At 40.4% G+C, this 24,260-nt stretch overlaps 1 protein-coding gene across 2 annotated transcripts in view; it reads right to left on the bottom strand.

Annotated features, from left to right (window-relative positions):
* Window positions 1-24,260, bottom strand: part of LOC105895865 (metabotropic glutamate receptor 4-like) — a 167,076-nt gene that overhangs the window by 49,890 nt on the left and 92,926 nt on the right. For both annotated transcript variants that reach the window (XM_031568233.2, XM_031568232.2), the window contains exons 3-4: window positions 19,168-19,384; window positions 374-509 (exon numbers count right to left, since the gene is read on the bottom strand). In XM_031568233.2, the coding sequence (XP_031424093.1) occupies window positions 374-509; window positions 19,168-19,384 (353 nt within the window). The remainder of the gene's footprint in view (window positions 1-373; window positions 510-19,167; window positions 19,385-24,260) is intronic.

The following is a 24,260-nucleotide window of genomic DNA, read 5'->3' as shown; positions in this document are numbered from 1 at the left end:
CAAGTAACCTTTCAATTAAGCTATTCGAAGTAATTCCAAATAAGCTTGCCATTCCCAGTGGTCTGGGTATAGGTTTGCTCTTCGTTGTCATGTGCAGTTCTAACTACTATTGGAATATGAACCCCTTTTACCTTGAAAAGAAAGCTGACTCACCTACAAATAATTTCATATCCATTCTGAAATTGTGCTCTTGGCACACAGAGACATGGGAGTTTTACTTGAGAATGTAACTAATAGCCCTTCAAAAGGGTAAAAATATCACTCAACATCACACCTGCACCTTTCTTATTCTGACAAGTGAATGGTAACGTTACTTCCTGGTATTTTGTTATACACATAACCCAAGCATGCTCCCCCCATTTTACCATCTCACCTTATGTCATCCTCATTGGCAAAGAGAATCACTACTCTCGCGTTAGGGTTGTCTGAGATTCGCTGGATGATCTTCACAAACTCTCCTTGCTTTGGCTCTCTTGGAATTTTCACAGACTGTGAGATGCACACACTCCCTGTAAAGAGACCAGAAGAAATGAAAAGAGATCAAGAGGAGAAGAGAATGATGTAATAACATTCATAATATCGCTCATCATACAACAGTTAAGTCGACAAGAGGCATTCGATGAGTGGGAATATCCGGGCACAACCCCACTGAACAATCCATTCATTCAGAGAGAGCATAATGGCAGGCAGCGATTTTATAACGTTACATTTGTACATTTTTGATTGAGGAAAGGGAACAAATGGAGTAGGGGAAATGTACAAATGAACATGTAACCTAAAGACAGATGAATGTGCACAATGTTTCTGACTCAGTTTGGTTGCACGGCTGTGATTTCCCGCGGCACTCAGCCTCCGGCCTCGTGCCCACAGCCGAATCACAGCTGTGGGGCTATCCTTTACCAACTCCACTCTCACTCGTGTCATATTGCTTAAACATTGGTAAAAAAACAGACAGTAGAATATGCACATGTGACAGTAGAATATGCATAAAATGTACAATATTACAACATTGTCATATACATTGATATGGTAGCATGTCAATTTATGAATGGAATAATTCAGCCTGGAGAAAAAGTGAAATTCATCACTGACTGCATTGGATGGGCTTTGTTTAGTCCCTGTTTAAGAACAAGCCTGAGCAGCTTGGCCTTCTCCAGAGTCTCTTACTTCAATTGGAAAGGCTTAGAGCTGCCTGTAGAGAAGCCATTTGTATTTGGCTCTCTTGTAATTGCCCAACAGGGGACCGGGCCCAATCTGTGACTACCAAAGCAAATGTGATTTAAAATATGTTAATATGGAAAATGCGACTTGGAGGGACTTCCATAAATGCATTCCGTATTAGGGGCTAAAAAAATTGAAAATGAACATTAAAATGAACTGAAAGACATTCTGCTACAGTAAAGTTCAATTTATTAGGAAAAATGTCCTAATCCTGTGAAAATTAGAGGCCAAGCCACTGTACTTAGACATTTATTTCTGGCGTGCCAGCAGCATGTTAAAGCTACCCATACCAAGCAGCAAATCCATCTATCTAATCCTAGGCCGTGTCCACGGAACATTGACAGAACTGGTGTTCTTTAACATAGAGAGTAGATATGAAAAAGGATAGCCAAAGAAGCATTAAACGGTTTAAAATTGATCACCCACTGTCATTCTCTGAAAGAGAAATGTGATCAGGCCTCTTTTTAAAACAAGGTGCACTGTAACCCAAGATCTAGGACACATAAGAAGAACTGTACATTTAGCCTATGTTAAAACCAAATGTTAATGCCAAAGTGCAAATAAAACATTACGGATTACAGTGTCGTAAATGAATTGTCTTTATTCACAAATTAGCTTCAGATATGAATCAATCGTGTACAATTACAAGCTATGATTAATAGCTTGTGGTGGTTTTACATAATCAGATGAAATGAAATTAGTTTGTGGAAATGGCCAGAGCGAGAGAGATAACTAGATGTGTGATTAAATTTGGCAGCATATGCACTGCATAAAATTCTGACCAAAAAGAACTGACTATAACATGCCTGCTACTATTTGAAGTGCTATTAATGGTAACAGTGACTGGGGGGAAAACATATATCTTAGAAACACATCAAAATGTGCATGACAATCTGTTATAAAAGAATGACATTAAACTAAAGAAGGAAAAACCGAGTAAACCCATATTTAGCCACTCGTTTCACTCTGATCCATTACATTCTAACAAACAATTCCACAATTCCTTCTTCAAGCTGACATTGATGTCATCTTAATTATCCCGATATGTTGAGTGGCTTTGATGGTTCATTGCTGACCGTGATCTTATGATCATATGTATCAGAGTTATTAGACTACTGTGTCTTTCCTTCAACACAATGTTATACAATAAAACAAATAATAAATGCATGAGTGCATGTACCATTCTGTAAACATATAAGGTCACAATTGTTGTGTCTTTACGAATAATTTAGTTTAGAATGTGCACCAATAATTTAGTTTCCACTTGTGGTATAAATGAAAATATTTACATACAATGTTATATTTCTCATTAACTTACCATTTTTACTATAATTAACCAAAATGAATACTGTGAGCCACTAACTTCAATTGACATTTTGAATTTTGAAAGATGTTCTGGAAACTTAAGAAAAGCAAAACCAAACTTTTTCAATGTGATTCACAGATTCATCTGTTCCTGAGGTCATGCCTCGATTCAGGCATAGGGACACCTGTGGAGACCAGGGGGATGTGAATCAAAGGACGGCTGTTAATGACTTTTACCGTGACCAGGTGTTAGTGCCTCCCTCCCAGAGATGAGACCTCTCGCCGCCTGGCCTGCCTGCTGGACTGAGACTTTGCATAAACAGAGCTCCCATTTTAATGGCAGTACCAAAGGGCATTAAACTGTGGACAAACTACATCTCTTACCATTTTTACTAAAGTGAGTATTGGCCCCTGTATTGGCTCCATGCATTTTTTTTGTAAATACCGTCCACCTAGATACTTGGAGCAATTAATAAACCATTTCTGCAGCAGAACTCACTACACTAAGTATCAGAGTGGGTCCTGAGGAGACTTTGGGTGGGATTTCACTGCGGCTGCACGGTCATGGTCTCACCTCTGTTGCACTAGCTGCCTCAAACTTTTCTCACAATCTAGGTCAAATGTAACTTCAGAGCAGACGTTTCCTTCACTGAGGATGGATCTTAACATCAGGGGCTCTACCCCACTGAGATAAATGGTCCCGGGTGTGAGAGGTTGGGAAAGTTTTAGGTTTAGGTGAAGCTCCATGTACATATAGAGGGGTTTAGTGGAAAATATGTCTACCTCTAAATGTGTGAACTACCTTTCCCAATGTAAGAGTGCTGTGTGCTAACATGTCACTGTGACATCTAATTTACAATGCTGCTAAAACGTAATATGTTCTTTGTGCCAGAATGGCCCCCAAGATATACTGTGCTGTGGTAATGGGTTATGCTAGGTGCCTAGGGGTCTAGTTAAGGCCTCTTGCCATAGAATGGCCTAGATAAAGCCTTGGTTTGCCGGATCTCACCTTCAGAATAGAACATCAAATCTTGTGTGCCATTGTTTTCCAAATTTGTAACTGCTATGTGCAACTGTTTGATATATGATTTACACCCTTTTATAGGTATAATATAGTTATAGTTTGGAACTGAAATACCCTCTACTCATCAACTCTTCTTTGCTCTCAGCTCCCTCCTAAACCTGCTTCACCCCCGACTCCAAACAAAGCAGTATGAGAGCAGTATGAAGCTGCTCGATAACTCCAATACTCCAGTAATCTACGCAACCCCTACCTTACACCAATAATTAGCCTATGGTGAACTGACGACCAGGTCTATAAAGGGAAGGTTTCTCTCTCTGTCTCTCTCTCTCAGTTCAATTAAGTTAAAATAGACTTGCTTTATTGACATGGCTATAAGAAACAGTATTGCCATGCACACTTGGGGAACAAAACACATAGGCCTACATATAGGCTAGCCTAGATAGGAATAAAAAAAGATTAGTTTCAAACAAAACCAAATAGTTTTCTCTATCGTCACGCATGTAATCTTAATATCTAGGTTGATTTACCTCTCCAATTTACTATTGCCAATCTCCTTTCAAAAAACAGAAAAGCCCCAGGCAAACCTGACAGCCTGACTGGTTTATCAGAGCAAGTGGTTTAAGAAGCTAGCAGATTGACTCGGTCACTCTAATTACTCAGATTGATATTTCTTGTCTTGGGTGACAAGGTGTTTACGAGGAATTACAAGGAAGTTGTATGGGAGAGTAATCGCCAGAATGAGTTTTTTTTTTTTGTGGTTGTGCAGGTGTTAGTTCCCCAGGCCAGTTGCGTTTCCATTGTCACTTCCGGGGCTGGATCGGGCCTTCTCCGGGCTTCCTCTTTGGCCAATCAGGGCTAAATGGTGCTTGAGGCGGTGGCAGGGTGCAAGGCGGGGTGAGCGGAGTTAGGTAAGAGAGGTTCAGCACCTCACTTACACTAATTAAATAACTTTAACAGATAATAAAACATGGAGAATCGTTAGCACACTAATATTTGGGCTAATAAAAATAAAGACAGCCCTAGCTTGCACTGGCCCGATAGTGGAATCACGGCTATTGGTACAACGTGGAATTATGAGAGGATGATGAGCCTGGGCTACCAGGTTGACATGCTACATTTGGTGGATATCTGGCCAATATAGAGCATAAGGGTTTTTTTTACATTATGTCAAAACGGTAAATGGAATTTCTTCACATTCTGCTGCTATTTCTAGTTTAAAGTTTTAAAATAATTGTTTTTCATATAGCACCATTAACGTTCAATAAAACAATATTTTCTGAATGGTCCTTTTGAATTATTTAAAGGGAGTCACATGTGGACAGCTAATTGTAACCGGAGAGCATGCTGCTGAGAAAGTTTGTCTTGCTAACATTAGCATGCTGGCTAAGTAACTTCGGTTTGGTGAACTTGTAACACACCATAATGAGTAACAGCATTACTGCCATCCTAATAAAGCTTCTTTGAATTTGAGTGACATTGAACTTGCAAACTTACCTCGACAGCAATGGTTGAACAGTAATATAATGCTGTTCTCTGTATAGCAGCTAACATCTATCAAATTATATCTCTGATCTAACGTAAATTGTCTGGTGACCAGACTGATTTGTGATATGGGAAAACTATTAGCTAGCTAACTACCTTTCTACAATAATTGACTACAGCCATACTATGGCAAGCCCTGTATTACAATATAATTTAGTCAAAATTCTAATTAATGATATCTGTCATTACATTATGACAACTAAAGGTACCATCAGTTCAATTTTGCGTCTGAAAATATTACAGATGTCATTTACGCTAAATTATGACTAGTCAAAAAAGATTTTGGGTTAGCTGATTGTGTGGAAGGTATTGATCTGGGATACAACATAATTATATTGACACTGTTGATTTGAAATTATCATAAAGTTGCGTACTATAGTGCCACAGACTCATACAGCATACATATTATAAAGTGTGTAGACCATTCTCAATACGGGTGACACCCTTAAAGATTCAATATGGGCAAACCAATCATAGGGTCCTTCAAAGGCCTATTTAGCAATTACACTGAAGACAGACAACTCTGAAACAATAAAGAAATGACCATTGTAGGTTAACATGGCTTCAGATAATTACTTAACTAGGCCTTGTGATTGAGGGTGTTTTGGTTTTCAGGAATGGTCAAACATTTATGTCTATGGTCTGACTTAAGTTGAAAATGATCAGGTTATAATCAGTAGCCAGTATTAAGCTAATGTTTGATACAACTATTCTGGTGTTCAATATCAAACATTCTTGGGTTTAATTCAGTAGTCCTAGAAATTAGGCCTTCATTCCCCATAGTCAGTTTTTCAGTCAAAATTGTCAGACCTGCTTCTAAATCCACAGGGTCTGATTTGATCTGCACGGTTCTCTCTCAGTGGCTTGTTCTGCTCCCTCAACACATTTTGTTTCAGGGGGTGACATCTCGTTTTCATGGTGAATTCATGTTCAGTTGTTGTTGCCCTGCAACGCCAATTTGTTGTTATTGCACCACTGTATTCTATAATTGTGCTTTCCGCTGCACTTGTGTTGCCGTTACGCATACCAATGTGTGTTTCTCCTGTGCAGCAGCAAGTGGGCTAAACAGTTAATGTGTGTGCGGAGTGGGATTCATCGGACAGGTTATCTCTTGCATCGGTATGACATTCTAATGCCTATTGCCCCATCTGAGTCCTTTGTCCTCAAGGCCATGATTCTGGGCACAGAAAAGGGTTGTGTGTGTGTGTGTGTGTGTGTGTGTGTGTGTGTGTGTGTGTGCGCGCGTGCGACTGTGTGTGTGTGTGTGCGCGTGCGAGCGTGCATGTGTGTGTGTGTGTGTGTGAATGCAGTTGTCACAACCATTCTTTAAGAAATGGGGTGTATGCCAAGAAATTGCATTCCAGTGTATGTAGTTTATGCTGACCACAGGTATCTTGCAACAACAGTTTTTTGTATGTATCTTTGAAAAACAATACAAGGGAGGAGTTCACATGGGTGTACAAAAATGGTAGTATTGTAGTGTTTTACTAACCTACTCCCTGTGCATTTTGTATCACATCATTTTCAGACCACATAATTAATGTTTCGTGATTCAGTTCAGTCAGAGCTAGTATAGATTCCATTTTCCAGTAAGCAGTTAGTTTGGACTTAAAGTAACACTATGCAACAATTTGACACTTTTTGAGGTATGGTTTTATAGCCAACTAGTTTTGGTACCATCATCAAATTGCTTTTGATAGCATATGGTCATGTGAAGGACAGATAAACACCTGTGTCTTCCCCACTAGCCATCCAGGATATGCCCTATGTAGTTCTGTGTACCGGGTTGGAACACACTGCAAAAATGGAAGAAAAGCTTTCACACACATGACATTGCCAGCTATACTGCCAAAAGACAACCGCTAGTGTGTTGGCAAGCTTCTATCAGTGTCAGCTGGGCTGTTGGTGGTGTTTGCAAACAGAAATACGCATTGCTGCTTTAAGACTCGGTGTGCATGTGCACATGTTTTTAAACCCGGGTGTGTGTGTGTGTGTGTGTGTGTGTGTGTGTGTGTGTGTGCGTGCGTGCGTGTGCGTGTGCGTGTATGAGTCTGTGTGTGAGTGCAGGTGTGTCAATATCTGTCAAGGTTTTCTCTGTCTGTCTGTCTGTCTGTCTGTGTGTGTCTGGTTGCTTGTGCCTGTGTGTATTTTGGACTAAGGCCCTAAAAATAGAACATAAAAATAGAAAGGTAATGATGTCCCAAGAGAGAAGAGATACAAACAATCTGGAAAAAAGGATCAGTGCTACTGCACTTGCAGCAAAGAAAACAGGACATAGGCTATATCATATTTAACTCACTGTTTCTTTTTCACTAAATGACTTTGATGACTTGCACCATGTCACATGTTCCTGACCAATCAGACTGAGACAGGCATCAAAGCATAGATGCAATCAGCATAAGGACATCAGGGTAGACTGCATCAGTTTCACACAACTGTTCGTACATTAGGTTGAGTTTGGCAAAATGTCAAATTACAACTTTCACTCTATAATAAAATGTATCTGCCATTGTACTCTATATTTATATCGGTAAAATTCCACCACATTTGCCTGCCTACGACCACTGTCTTAGAAGTCGAATTTGATCTCAAACTGACTCAAAAGGACTAAAAAATAACGCCCAACTTTCTCCACTTAATAGTAAAAGTAGTGTGTAAATTTAATTTTGTTGGCCAGGGGGGTTGGGGAGAGGGGGTGATCTGGTGCATACATTATTTAAACAGGTCTCCCACCTAATGGGAAGTTTTCCACAGGTTTGACCTGTCCTTTGAACAACAACAACAACAACAACAATAACAAAAAGTATGAAGAGAAAAAAAAAGAGAAGATTAGACTGCAGCGTAGCATCAGAGGTGTTAATTAAAATGGCGTCATATGGGAGAGGCTGGGAGTCAGCGGGATGCTAACGCTTCAGCGCACGGCCTCCGAGCACTTGCATGCCACGCTCAATCACCAGTCATTTGGGGAGACAACATCACTCCAGTGAGGAGCTTCAACTCTACAGGCAGCCAAGTTTAGTTCTCTGCTGTCTCAGACAGGAGGATGAAGGGACTACGTATATGTCCAAGCAAACACTGATGTAAAAACAGACTCTCATTCAATTGAAGCTGCACCTTATTGCATGCTAGCACCTGCTAACAGCAACTGCAATTGATTGGATTTACTGACCCTTATTTCTCTGTATGGATAGAGCTTTATGCTTCAAGCTTACTTTGTGACATGCCATGCCCTTCCTCTTTGGTGATGTACAGCAGAGCGAGAGGTTTCTTAGAATGAGGGACCATCAACATTCTGTGACCTTTGCTCACTGGAAGCTCCTTGGCAAACTGACATTTTGTAAGTGACACATACTCAAAAAGGCTCAGAGCTGGGGCTAGGTGAGCAGAAAGTCAAGTGAAGATTATGGCATGTGCTATACAGTATATATATATATATAGAGAGAGAGAGAGAGAGAGAGAGAGAGAGAGATACTCTGAGGATAGTTCCTCATCATTAGCAGGTCTTGTTCCCCTGAACAAGGCCCCTCAGAGGAGAAAAACAGGAACTGACAAGCCAAGACAAGAGAGGCGTACACACCACCAGATGCAAAAGCTGGTTATAGCATCCTTTGCGCTCTACCAGTTAGTGAAACAGTGTCTATAAAAAAACAAAGCTATAATTATATCAACATAAAACTTTGTTTCAGAATTCCATATCAATTTTGCCTGATGACCCAAGCAAACTTGGAGAAAGGGGATACAAATTATATTATCAACAGTTCTCTGTTGGGTTCAGTGAGGCAGCTTCCCCATTGTTTATTGTTATTTGTTATTGGCCTTTACCACTGTTACAGAGAAACGGGATTATCAATTACATTTGAAGACTTTGTTTTAAGAGTGATAGTGTCTGGCTCTTTGGTGCCCAATGGCCTATGCAAAGAGCAAGCTACCGCATATGCCTTCCACAGACAAAAAAACCCCTAATGAACTTCACATGCCTCTCATTAGATGCTTCATCTACAGCATTGAAAGGTTGGTTTATTATCTGTAATTATTATCATTAACTCCATTCCTAACGTTACCGAAGTAACTACCATGTAAATAACCTGCTACCTTATATTTCATTCAGTGTGTTCTGAAGACAAAGGTTGCAAATTCAACCTATAGCCTCTCTCGGTTTTCCCATAACACAGCACAGGTTAATGGGTTGAACTCTTCTCTCTTGGTGAATTTTCATGGTGTTGAAATAACACCCCTGACATAGATCATTGCAGCACTCCTGTCTAATGGTCCTGAAAATGTGTTGTTTAGCAATCAAAATACTGAAAAATATATACTTTCTTAGAGGATGGAGACTGGGGTCACTCTTGTAAGGTTTGTGTTTAGATCCTCATGTGGTGAAAGCTGAAAGGTCACTGAGATACAAAAAAACTTTGAAACAAACAAACAAGCAAAAACAAATCATCAAGTCCTATCATGATCAAAGGGAGGGAAACCGATCAGAATTTCCTCAAAATACTCCTACATGAATAACTGTTCATGTAATGTTACGCATCTTCATTTTTTAGATTATAGTCATACAATGATGATGGAATACGGAGCATTGCATGAAGGTTTTTACCATATACATTACATGTACATTCAATTGGTTGTTTGTTGATTGTTATAATAAACAAACACAATTCTATAGAGAGGCTGCACAGACTTATTTTGATTACTACCTTTAAAACAAGTTTGAATAGGTGAAACAACCATTGCAGCTGATTGAATGAGTTAAAACATAAGGGCTGGCATGGATGCATCAACCAAAGATTTTCTCTGACCACCTCTGATAATATTTTCAGTGTCCAAGTTTCAGTTAAAAATGGAAAGTGGGTAATTTTGCCAGTCTAATTGTTATATGTAGACTGAAGGGATTAAGGGAATGCACAAGAAACAAAACAAATAGCTAAAATAGCTGGAGTTGGCTGCTTCAGCCCAGGTAATATGGCATTTGTCCAATTCATTACAGAACACATTTTCCAAAACCACAAAGTCAAAAGAAAGACAGGAAGAGCAAAAAAAAGCAGACACTTGCTTACAGTTTTAACCCCAAACTGCCAAATATGGTGCAAAATGTCTTCTCATTAAGGGGCTCGTGCTGAGACAGGGGCACAGAAGACATCTGCTCTCCCACCAGCCCATCCTCCCTCCATCCTCATCCTCATCTCCTTCGCTGCCCTGCTTTCTGTCCCCAAGCTGAAACCAGGCTGATTAAATGCATAACTTTCCCCCTTTAAAGCCCCAAGAGCATACCAGTGCAATACATATATACATGCGGAACATGCAGAGTAACACATACACATCTAGCTATACTCATAGGAAAGAATACAAATCTTCTACCCAATTACCTGATGTAAATTTGTATGTACTATAAATACTGTACAACGTAGAAAGTAGCGTCATTCCCATTTAAACAATGCACATAATGCAGCGTAGCATGTGTACTCTGGGGGTAGGGCATAGTCACAAAAGGGAACATCGGAGTGATGTGAATTCTTACATCGTAAATGCATTTGGGCTAATAAAATCACAGTAGTGTGACTGATATTTATTAGTTATTGTCTCACTGCTTTCAAAACCTCAAAAGGCATATTTAATCTGGCACAGAAATAAGGCTTCCTATGAAGTCACAGATCTTAAGAGGTTGTTTGGGAACGCACCCAGGGCTCTTGGATAAACCACCATTCCTATCCTCCCAAATCTCATTTTGCTCTCAGTTTCGCTCATTGAAGTTGACACTCCTGATTAGTTGGCTGAGATAAAAATTGACAAATTTGTTTAGATTTGCAATTCATCCTGAGTACTGTGTAGTCTGCCTGCTCCCTGACAGAAAGAGATTTTCCCCCACAGTGAACATCATCACACTTGCAAAACCCATTTGGACTGCTCTCCTTTATAAACTTGAATGACCTTCTTTTGCTCTGCACAGCCATTTAAACACAGCCAACTTTGGTCCATTTGGGCCATGTCCAGGCAATCCTTTTATGCTAATGAAGCCTCATCTGCCTAATAGGTCACAGATTGCTGGTGGAGACAGCAAGTTCCAATGGACCAAAAGAAGTCATTAGCATTAGCATTTGAGGTTTCTAATACTCAATTACTCTTATGTACTCACAAAATGGCTACTTATATTAGTTATATTACTTATATGAGTATATGCTTTTGTCTAATATATTTTGTACAACTAAATAGGTTTGTTATTGTTATTGCTCTTTTGAAATACCAGCACACCTCACCTCATCTTACTATGAAATTCATACAGAAAGGATTGTAAATGTTGACTGTTGACAAGAATCACAGAGAAAAAATGACCACCTAATTCGGACTTTATATTTCAGATTCAAATGACATTTGTCTTTTTCTGGTCTTCATCTCTAAATAGTGACCATAAATCCAATGTCTGGCTACATGAAATATGCCATCTGAAGGTCTGAGGATTAGGCCATTCAGCATGACAAACTGCTCAAAGACCCGTGACCTGCAGCATGTGGCAAATACTCATTCCCCACAGGATAGACCACACATCAGGTGGTGTGTGAAGAAAAGCTGGAAAGGATCAGTATTTTTGTGATTTTATTTCTCATGCGTATTTAGGCTTTGGTCTGGTTTAAACAGACATTTTGAAGCATGTAACAGCCGTGAACACAGGACCTTGAGGCAGGAGTTAACTTCAAAATGGCTTTGTGGAAAAAAATCCTGGTGATTTCTAATGCAGGTATGAAAAGAGTCGAGAGCATGTGGTAAAATATGGATTCAGGCTGTTTTTTTCTTTTTCTTTGTCAATCCTCCCTCTATTAAAATGTGAAGGAAACGAGGAAAGAAAGTAACAAGGAACCTAAATTCCAACTCCAACAATTCCAACCTAAATAGAGTACAGTAGAATACAAGTTATTATATTGCAAAAGAAAGAAAAAATGATTAAGTATTATTCATATAAACAACCTTTTAAAAACATCATGTTAAGAAGGAAAAGCTTCAATTATTTTAGGCAAACTCTGAATTGAATTAGGCCTACTTTATGTCAAAGTCTGGAAAATGCAGACATTTACAGAAATGTCTACACATGTACAAACTTCAGTACACTTGCAAAACATATTACACATTTAGAGATTTGTTTTACACGTTTACAAATCTGATTCTGCACACACAGATTCTAAATACACATTTGCTAATTCCTGTACACATTGGCCAATCTCAGTACACATTTAGAGAGTCTACATGCACCCATGAAACACTAGGTTCTCTATGATTTCCCTCATCCTCATCTGTAGTTGATGGACTGCACTGCGCTGATCATAGTCAACTACATTGCTACGGTGTGACCTCACTGGTCAGCTGCCATACTGACTGAGCCTTATAACAAACCCTTACACCTTTACCAGAGGCATAAAAAAGGCCCATTCACAAAAATATATAAATATTTTGGAGGGGAAAATATTCATATAATTTTCAACACATTATAACAAATGGGCCTCAATGTCTTTCAATGTCTTCCAAAAACAAAATGTGCATATGCCATTTTGCCTTTTAAATTAGGCATTTATGGTTCTGACTTAACTTTTGTTACTACTGATCCAGTGTTCAGTATTCCCTTTTTAACTGACCTGCAGCAGAACTCATATAGATGGCAGAGAACACAGGTGTGTTCAATTAGTGCATCTCCCACCATCTACCTTTGCTAATAACGACATGCTTTCTCCAAAGGTCATTTCCTGGATAATAACATTGACCTTTATTCATCTAGTGGCCCCTCTCACTCAGTGTTGCCAGTGGTACATTTGGAGAGTTGGTTTAATCAGTATATATACTGTATGCTCCATAGGAATCAAACCCAATATATGGAACATCTAGAAAGACCGCATCAAAACTGGAAAAGAGGAAACCGTCCTATTAAGTATCACTTGCTCTACCACACCACAGTACATTGCATTTAAAGAAAGTAAATGCATCTGTCACTGCAGCTTTCTCTCACTTTCCGTTTCTTAAAATTGTCACAAAAATGACACATTCAGTCTCATTACACTACCACAGTCAATTATTCCTGCCAGTGTTGGAAATCCTTTTCAAGAAATGCAGTTTTTAAAGACATGGATGAAAAGTCATCAGTGAGACTCTTAGTCAAGTGAAGTCAGTGCATTAATACGAAATTCTAGCAGGAGGGTGTTATCCTGAAGCTCCTGTCTATCACATGTTTGACAGCTGGGAAAGAGGAGTGCTGTGTTAGACTTAAAAGGCGAGTGAAAGACTATTGTCTCCAAAGGATCTGTGCATCTCTCACCATTCGGCAGTTGTCTGTGCTTTTTTCAGAGATAAAATGACATTGATGCATTGTCATGGCCATGAAACTGTGCACTTGAAAGTTTTTCTCTTTTCATTTCTGGGTGTTCAGACAATTTAGTTCTGGATAAAAGAAAACACTACAGAAAGAGACAAAGAGACAAAGAAAAAAAGAAACGACCGTGGGCCTCTGTAGCAAGCCCTCGCAAATCTCATTGCTGGGTATACCCATGAATCCGGTAAATGAGAATGGATAACGTAGGTGCTCCTCTGCTGGTCTTTGGTGTGTCATAGAAAGAAAAACAAACAATCAAGGTAGCTTTGTTGAAACTTTGTACACAACAAATACCATATGCTGTTAAAGCTGGGCACAAGGAGTATCTCCATGATGTGAGTGGCTATGAATTCAGTAAATGTGAATAGATAGCACAGGTCCTCTTTTGTTTGTCTTTGGGAAGGATGTTGATGGATGAGAGGCCTCTCACTCTGGGATGTTCCTGTATCTGTTACATCTATCTGCTTCAAAGGCGGGCTGTTCCAGTTTCGGCACACAGGTGTGGGTGAAGTTTTTCAGGCTATCCTTTCGCCTGACGGAAAACAGCTCTCTCAGGCTAATTATTTCTATTAATCGATCAATCAGTCTAAGGATGGGTGCAGGCCCCTGTCAGGAAATCGGGCTGAAATCTTCAACCTGACTTTTTAAACACAGAGCCCAGACTCCTCATGTTCTGTCACTTGTTGTAGTTCAGTTGGTCTTCGAAAATAAAATTGAAACACTGAATTTGAATAGTTCTTCATTTAGTATCCGCAGTTAATCCCTAGTGGGATGTCAAATCTTTGATATGGTCTCAAGGCACAAGGTCCCCTTTGTAAGATCTCCTGTTACACCTGCAAGGGTAAGTGCATAACTACGTCTGTACCTCACGAGTACATCAGATTGACTAATATGTTTGTGAACTGATTTATCTTGCTGCCTATAGAAGCAGTGCCGTGTAAAACAGCTCCCAAGTATGTCAAATATGTCACCATTGATGCGCAGCTTTAGTCATTTCCACATGATGGTTCCGCCCGTTATCATTATATCTCATAAAAAAAATGATTCTTATGTAAACTGGACCAAAGCAGCCGTATGACAGATGGCATAAGCACATGTATCCAAATCCAAACAAGAAACCAGTCGTAATCTAGACACCCACCGCTACTGAAATATGTAAGGTTGACTGATTAAAGATTTTTCGATTTATAAATGTTTATAACCGTTTGTCACTTTTTAATTGGGGGGGCGAAACTAGGGAACACTACGATAGGTGTCTTGTAACCAAAATCCCAGTGTTATCTATATGTCTGTCTATCTATCTATCTATCTATAGACTGTACATAGAGTATATTGTTTTAAATACATTTCTCGGGACACTACCATTAACACCATAATGATGCGAAATACATCAGGAAATATCTCCCAGCTCACCAGCAAAAAACAAATGAAATGGTATGTGCAGGCAGTGACAGCTATTGCACACTGCCAATTTGAATCCACAGAGGGAAACGGTCACCAGAGTTGAACACTGCCCTGCTAAGGATTTTTGGTATAGCAATATCATATTGGTGAATCAAACACCAGCCTCACCCAGTCTTTGATCACACGCCTTTGATCAAAAAGTGAGTTGTGCAGAGTTGCAGACCTCCGGCCAAGCCTTCTGCGACGCACTGTCTCTGGGGGTTCATGAGGCATAAGGCAGATGTTAGTCTGAATGTGGTAATTATTTTTAGACAGAACCGGGGAAAAGGCAAAAGGGCTGGTTAGCCTCATGAACCCCCTGAAGTGCTGGTTCACACAAACGACAGGGCTGGAAAAATGTATTTGTATGGTGCTGCTGGGATTGTGCATGGTGTGTTTTTCTGACAAACATTTGGTCCGCTGATACACTTGGAGCAACGTTTTAGCACCACATTGAACATGTGTGTATCAATTGGGCCTGCTCATTGCAGCATCCATCTGTGAATGGCCACAGAATAATAGTCCACAAAGTTAGAGAGCTCTCTCCGAAAATGGTTCTAGAAATGCAAATACTGACTCCAGCCAAGGCACCAGATCTCAAAAAGATCTGAAATTTTAGCAACTTGCAGTGGAAAGAACTTCTCTGCACCCCAGTGCTTTTAACACCGTTACTCCCTACCTTGATGGTTTCAGCCTGTTTTTTTTTTTTTTTTTTTTAAATAACACATCTGGCCATTACAGTGTTTTACTCCAAGGAAATTCAAATATGAACAGTGGCTCTTCTGCTTCTACTGAGGCTGTTCAGCTCAGAACAAAATCCAATATCTGATTGATTTCAGAATCTCAGATTGACAACATACTGACTAGTGTGATTAAAGGTCCTGCTCCCAAGGCCATAAATATCACAAGAGGCTACACACTTGGCATTTCCACTTAACCGCTTTGACCTGTAATTGCACAATATACATGCTAATGACACTACCCGAAAGGAAGAGACCAACACGGTCCTTATGGTGACGCCGCCTGACATTACTAACGCTCATTGAGGGAATATTAATGTAAAGCTTTACCAAGAAAAACTGAACCTGATTTGCATTCATCTCTGATAGTGTACTCACGATGTCATCCCTCACAATGTATAATTATATGTGCATTAATGTGAGTGTCAGTGAGCAATGTCATGGCTCCTCCAGCTATGGATGAGACAAAGTGTTTCATCCTTTCTCAATCTCGTTTTCTCTTATTTCATGGTTTAAATATTTCATTTTCACCTAACTGAATGCTTTCCCCGTTAGTGACTCACTCATTACTCACAAATCAAGGTGTGAATCTGGTAAAAGACCCGCACAAGTGAACAGCTGTCTAGATCTACAACTATTTATTGTAGTTAGAGATTGTATCTAAATGGTGATTTATTACTGTATCAATCTATTACCATTTAAAAATTAAGGAGAATGTACACTTTGAAGATTTCCATATGCTAACATCCATGAATATGCATGGGAATAGTCCTCCTACATAGGGAGAATTTATAAGGCTATTTTTATTTGTAAACTTGTCACAATCATTTTAAAAATGATCTTTAAAAATCTCTTTAATCTCAAGATTGCATCTGCGAGAGATAAACGTTTTTACATCTTACAGGCATACATCACCTGCTCACATTTGGAGAACACTGCTTGGCAGCGAAGTGAAAACAGGGGGTATTTTCTCAACATTACGTTTCTTTTTCGATGCTATCTTTAACACAATAAATTGGGTAAGCAAATACTGGTGCTATTCGCGTGATATGACCTGAAGAGCTCCCTGAGTCGCTTGGCTCACCTCTGCCCGCGCTAGCTGTGCAACACATGAGTGCTTCCCTGTCTCTCTGGTGAAACTTGCTCTGCCCTATCTGCTATGATACCCCTGGATTGTTTTCCCATTTGTTTTCATTTGTCAGTATCTGTCCCATGTCAGTCACCAACAGCCTCACTGAATCTATGTGCCAGCTCCTTGTTGTTTGACCCACAGAGACTTACGACGATGTAGCAAATAGTGAGGCCTGAGAGGATTGCCATAGTGATGTGTGTATCTGCACAGGGGCTCAGTCAGAAATGGGATTAGAGCATAGCTGTGTGTGTGTGTGTGTGTGTGTGTGTGTGTGTGTGTGTGTGTGTGTGTGTGTGTGTGTGTGTGTGTGTGTGTGTGTGTGTGTGTGCTTGACTAGGCCATTCACTGTGGTGCTGAAATGTGGCCGCTGTCCATTGTGCTGAAACTCTTCGTTTCCTGCTACAGTATTAGAACAGAGTATTATTGTGGTGACTGTGAGTGGGTGTGTGGAGAACCGATTTACTCCTGTTTCTTGTGAATGTACAAGATTTTTCAATACAGAGTCATTGTAATTTAGATTTATATAGATTTAATATAGATTGATAAATATAAAGAATAGATATTGATGATAAATATAAAGAATAGATATTGATCTATTCTTGTTTTGAAATGTTGCTTGTTTTGCTTGTGGGAGGATCAGTGATTAGCCTTGAAAAATATGGGAGATACCTCCAGTCAAATTCAGATTTACTTAATTATCAACAGAAAATAATTAATACAGCACAGTGCAGTTCTTGTGATGACGCGGTGGTCTAAAATAGTTGTGTTTAATTACACATAATCTGTATTATCACTGCAAACAACCATAGAGATTTTATCTGAAGATCATCAGTGGTTGAGTGTGAAATCAATTTACAGCATCATTTGTAGATGGTCATTTTCCTCCCTGTCCTCACACAAACCTCACATTTCTGCAGAACCTCACTGTCCATGATAAAGTGTTGTTTTGACTCTTTTCTTGAAAAAGCCTTTGTCCGTTTGTTCTTTCTCCCTGCAGAGGAGTCGTTTCCTGGGTCAGTGTGTGGGAGAGGAGCAGCTGCTCACTCCTTCCTGCTGTACATAGTGTGTGTGTGTGTGTGTGTGTGTGTGTGTGTGTGTGTGTGTGTGTGTGTGTGTGTGTGTGTGTGTGTGTGTGTGTGTTTGTGTGTGTTGTGAGAGACGGGCTGCAGAGGAGGAGAGGGCTGAAAGAGGGCTGAGGACCCAAGGGCTCTGTGATGTCTCCTTTCAATTGTTCCCTTCCCTGCATGAGAAGATCAGTAGAGGACTAGGGAGTCTCTTGTAATGGCGATTTGTGGTACACTGCTCACAAACCATGCCAGTTGTTAAACACCAGATTCAATGACTTGATGGTGCCAGAGAGAGTACAAGTGAAAATCAACAAAAATCTCATTATGAGCTGCAGAAGGCCAACAATGAAAGCCTGTCGGTTTTTGACCACAAGGCTGTAAAAAGCTTCACCAGAAATGCTTTGTGACAAGTGAGGACAGTTCCAGGGAGCCGTCTTATATTTTTTCGGTCAGCCCTGATATCCAAGTCACTAAAAATTCATTCTTTCCATTTGTTTCTCTGGCGATGCAGACAAAAAGCTTGCATCTCTTGTCCTGATGCTGCCAAATGGATCGTACTTGTCAAAGTGGATGTGAACCTCAGCTGGCAAGATAAATGGCCAAGAGGGCGCGGAAAGGTGGAGAAACTTGAAACCATATCAATCATTGCGCTCTATATACCTGACACAATCCTACCGCTGATTGCAGAACAGTGTACTGCAGAGCAAAGAGAAAAAAAACAGGACTCTCTGAGCTGGTGATGTGTTTGCCATTACTCCTTGGACTGCTTAGTACAGTGTCCTGTCTGGTAATCTTTCAGACTCATGGAGAGCAATCATGGGGGGTGCCCTGCAATTGGAATACCTGAAGGGTGTTGAAGTGTGGCCAGATGAAAATCTTTTCACTACGTTCTCAGTGATGAGACATTTAATTCCGTGGCCAGGGACCAATTGTAAGAACCAGACCCACAATCTCTGAGAGATATCAAGGAACATACCTAACTTACAGCAACAAAAATGAGGGACTTTTTTGCAACATGTGAAGCATTTTCAGAAGGGCCAGATGCTCACCAACTCACACCATTCTGGGGTTTTGTGAAATTCAGTTGTTTTGGAAGTGATATGGCTTCAGTTTTATACATAATTAGGAATGTAGGTTTGATTTCATATTTGCAATATCTGAAACCTCACCAAAGGCGTGCTTTTGCAGGTACCACATCATAATATAAACTCATTGCTTACTGTACAGTATTGTGAACTTCGTTTGTTTTGCTCTGTCTTGCTCTAGATTGCCCAGTTGATACTGTAACCCCACACCTTACTAGGCACTCCATGCAAAACGAGTGGCACAGCAGCACTCACCATCCTCTCTGGACTTTTGGATGAAGGCGTCCACTCCGCTCTCTCCGTAGCTGCCTTCCGAGGCCACCGTGGAGACGTAGCTCCAGTTCATGGCCTTCACAATGTCCACCATGGCCTGGGCCTGGTAGGTGTCCGGGGGCACCACTCGGGAGAAGAAGTCGTAGCGGGTGTTGTCGCTTAGCTCGGGTGCTGTGGAGGCGTAGCTCACCTGGGGGATCTGTGGAGGACAAAAACACTCAGTTCAGCACAGACTAAAAGCCATGGTGTTGACAGCGAGGGGTTGGTAATTCGGTTCCAAGAGGATGGGGGTACGTGATGTGCTTCTGAAAACGAAGTGGAGTGAGAACACTATGCTTTCTCACACACACACAAACACACACACACACACACACACACACTATGCTTTCCAGCAAATATATCTCTGCCAGTCAGTTGGTTTCGCTTTTGGGAACCACTATATACCTGTAGACCTCTGACCCCCCCCCCACACACACACACACACACACAGAGACATACCGAATAAAATCATTGTAATCCCATGTCTATCGGTATGTGTAGCAGTGAAAACCTGAGGCAGACATGTATGTCCCACACAAGGGTAACTGCATGAAAAAAAAACAGCCTTCAGCAGGCTTCTCTAAAATACAACCCCCCCAAAAAACACAACAACAAGTCGGAAAGCCTTTCAATAAAAGATGTTTCTCAAACCGCCGAGGCGGCACTGATCGGCTCGCCCTCACACCGGAAACCATCATCCCCGCAGCACACAAGAGCCAAAACCAGATGCGGCGCCGAACTTACACGTCTGTTAAACTGCGCTGGCAGGTGGGCGAATGACAGCAGCCCATAGATTTCATGCCCACTTCCAGCTGATTGTGAGACAGTTCATCATTGGAGGGGCCGTGCCCCCTGCTGGGTGCCCTCGTATGGAACACCGCATGCGGTCGCGAGGAGAGTGCGGGTGCCGGGAGGGGAGTTCATTTAGAGATAATGCGTGTCTGTCAACTTGACATGCGGGGGTCACCCGCGGCCCACAAACATGCCCCCGAGCTAAAGGATGTGGGCAAGAACACACTGAGCCCTGGCTTTTCAAGATAGCACTTAAAAGGTATCTCCTGCTGTTAATGAGTTTGATGTGTTCACAGCTTTATGGTAATGAACGGGAGGCACATGTACCAGCAGAGATTTGACTTGAAACAGTTTCAACAATGTCATTTCACTCATATCACTCTGTCATGACCCCAGATAAATGATAATAATAATAATAATCATCATTTTATATTCCTTAACCCTTGTGGAATTATAATTGTACTGTATTGTACTTTCATTCTCTGTACTTTCTTCTATAACATGAAGTGTGATGACTGACTGTATTCCTAACTCCTAAACGTCTGGTAGGTCCAAAGTAGCAATATGCTGATACTCCCTATGCGAGTATTAGTGTGCTGATACACTTCCTTACTCTAAATACTCTGTGCTTGGTAGTATAATATTCTTCCTATAATGGAGAGTGTAGTGCCATGTAAAATGAAGTGTCACCAAGAAGAAGAAGGTTTCAAAGGCACTGTTCCACTGTACTATCTGTGCATCTCCCAACAGTTGTCACTAATATCAAGGGTACGTCGAAGAGCTTAATGAGTATTTGCCAAAGCCAGGAAAGGCACAAAGATCTGATCATGACAGGGCTGTCAACTGATTAAAACATTTACTGTCCAAATGGGATTGTCTTCAATAAAAGTATACATAATGCATAGAGTTAAAAATAAAGAATTCAATTTTTTTCATTATTTAGATTATGTAAACAGCAGGGCTCAGGCAGCTACTAATGCTGTCCTTTATTTAAGGAAGCCATCAATAATTCTCCTTCATGATACAACTAATATTTCAAGCATGGTGTCATATTTAAAGATATTGACTTTACTTTTTTGTAGTTATTGCCAATTGAGAGGAATTGCCAGACTATGTTGGTCTGGAGATTGTACAATTCATGTATAATTCTACAGAAAACAGACCAGACCAGACATCTCACAGAGTGTATCCTTGGTGCTAAAACACTTATTGAATTAGTCTGAGATCATAAAGATATGGAACCTGAAATTAGGACAGACGTGATCCATTCGTTTTTAACATCTTCTCATAAATCAGCCCGTTAGGAGCTACTTTTTAGTGACTAGGACCCCTGGTTTGTTGCACCAGACCCAGTTATCTTAGCTGGGTAACTGGTCACCTAAAGGATGAAGAGAAAAATATTTATTACCTGAACAACCAAGACTGAGGAAACATAAACCAAATTGATTCAGTTTATAACAGAAATTACTCAGCTGTATAAACGGCATTATACTGTTTTACACCTTTGGACAACTGTGACCTTTTAAGGTGAAATGTGTACTTTATATTTGGGCTGTTTTATATATATATATATATATATATATATATACATAAGTGTAATAGCTTGCCAAAGTAGGAAGAGGGGCCGTCAGCAGGTTCATAGGTGTCTGGAAGTGTAAGTGCTCCAAATGATATTCTGGGCAGGCAAAGCTTTGGGATACAGCTCTGCGAGTCAATAGAACTAATCCATTGAGGGGAAAAGGAAATGACCCATTCCGAGGACAGGAAACAATTGAATGTTTCATTTTTGGGGATTACACAGTTTGGCCTTATCCGTGTGAGACCGAACACAAGCACAAAAAGCCCAGTGCACTGGATCAATTAACCACCGACCGATGCCGGAAGACACAGGCCTCAGTGGCAAGGGGACAATGAGGGCTTCATGGGCATTGCTTAAACAGCAACTGAGTCTTGAGTGGCTCTGTACAGACGTGCCTCCATGCATTCAGTCAGGCTTTAAGTGTTGGTCATAAAAACGAAACATGGTAAGGTGGGGAGAGCAGAATCTACATGTTTGTGACGCTCCACCTTTTTTTTTTTGCCTGAAAGCCCTATGCGGTTACCATGACAACAAGCCAGATAGATACTTGCATACACTCATTCATGAAGGGCACGTTTATGTAATGAAACATCTCTCTGTCCTAAAAGGGAACAGCGTGTAGAACTAGGAAAAAAGAGGGGAGAGTTTGGTGTAAGATTTCACTTGGAGTTTCATGGAATAAATGATCAAACTTTATCCTCCAAGTGCACATTTACATTCTAATGTCAAAGTTAATTGTTCCTCAAATAATTAAAAGAGCATCAATTATGATAAACTACCACTTCTATAATATTCCCAATTTGAACCTCATGTTTGCCTGATGGATATTGCTGTTATGATTAATTAGTTCTTTTTTAACACTGTTAGAGATTCTTTTGTACTTAATGGGGTGTGATGTCTCATTCAAAGTCGTGACAAATATGTAACATACTGAGGGAAAAGCCATGAATGACAAACAATATGTACATTTTACAGTGTGGACCCCCGAACACCAAACATATCGCCCTCTCTGCAATATGTGATCAATGTCTGGCATCCACGATCAATGGAGTCACCAACCTCTGGAACTAGGTAAGCGGTTGGGGGGGCAGGTGCCCCGCTCTGCATTGTACTGCACAGCATTTTGACCTTTTGTCTCGCATCGCGCATATTGGCATAGTGTCCTGCATTTTCATTAGTCATTTGCTTTTTAAATGTCAGAAATAAGACCACATGGATTGCGTTCTTTTACCCGCCCTGCACACAAGCTGCTTATGCCATTGTGCCATAGTTTCTACTGTATTCAATAGAGTCAAAAGCACATACAAAAGGCTCATACCAATGCAACATAGCCAAGTTTTTCTAAGAAAGCAGTGAAGGCGGTCATTAAGAAGTCAATTACACTGTGTAGGCCTGGAGCCGTGAGCTCCTCTGCTACGTTATGAAAATATACACAAGTTTTGGAGATAAAGTCAAGTCAGGTACCAGTCGACATCATGGCCACAACGAAAAGAAAATATTCTTTTAGTAATTACTGTGATTTAAACAGCACTGTGCTAATCATATCTTTCTTAGAGCAAAAGCTGTATCTTATATCTTTTAGATAGGCAGAATACAAATGTTTCTTATTCGTTGGAGGGTCATTATGTCAAAGTTTTAGGCTACCACTCAGCATTGGTAACATGTAACTACTCGTCCCACATTTGGTCTGTTTGCATCTGGTCACCCTAGTAAGAGTTCTTCAAATGTGTGTTTTAATATGAAGATTCATTTTTTTCATTCTTCATCATAGGAATATACGTAAATGGCTACTTAGTCACGGTTGGAGGGATTTTTTTTTTTCAAGCAAGTTTGAAAGAAAAGAAAAGAAAACAGCAGAAGGCCTTTAGTGTTTCACTGCAGTCCTGCATCCCGGAAGTGGTGGGTGTGATACAATTGACTACAGCTGGATAGGGAGGACTAAACGTAGTAAATCTGCAGCATTTATTTTTAGAGTGCAATAACTTCACCCATAAGAACGGGATTGTCGATATCCTGTGGGCAGCTTTTAACAAAGGAAAAAAGGGGTAGCTGCAGTAATTAGCAGTTAACAGGACAACCAGGCTGACCTCAGCAAGGACCATTTCAGAACGACACAGACTGCTTGAATGGGAGGAAGAGTTGTTAAGAATTAGGCTTGAACTTTTGTTGATGTGCTGTAGTCTGTAGAGAAAATAAATTAGGAATATGATCCATATTTTAATAGAACTAATGTGAAAAATGTATGATTGTCAACCAGCAGACGTGACTTCTGCTAAACATTTACATTTTGTCATCAGCCATTAGGAAATGAACTCATCTCCAGTAAAGGAATGCTTTTCAATGCCAGCCTTCAGTCCGTGTTCTCCCAAGTTCATTGCCATAACGTGACGATCAATGCATTATCAATCCCTGGGAACAATATAATTGAACAGATGAAGTAAGATTATTGCTACACCTGAAGGAATCCATCTGTAATTTTGTCCAGGGGAAGTTATGCATTTATATTTGCACTCATTTATTTAGCTGACAGCTTTACCCAAAGCTACTAACATCCTGAAAGGCTTTTTTTTTTGGTTTATTTTGTCAGATATACTGCTCCAGGGATGATGGATGTCCTCCATGAACAGAACTCTTTCTCGACTTGGCTTTGCCGAGTCACTGTGGC

Source organism: Clupea harengus, chromosome 5 (genome assembly GCF_900700415.2).
Source record: "Clupea harengus chromosome 5, Ch_v2.0.2, whole genome shotgun sequence".
NCBI lineage: Eukaryota > Metazoa > Chordata > Actinopteri > Clupeiformes > Clupeidae > Clupea > Clupea harengus.
This window is presented reverse-complemented; position numbering and strand designations above follow the sequence as displayed.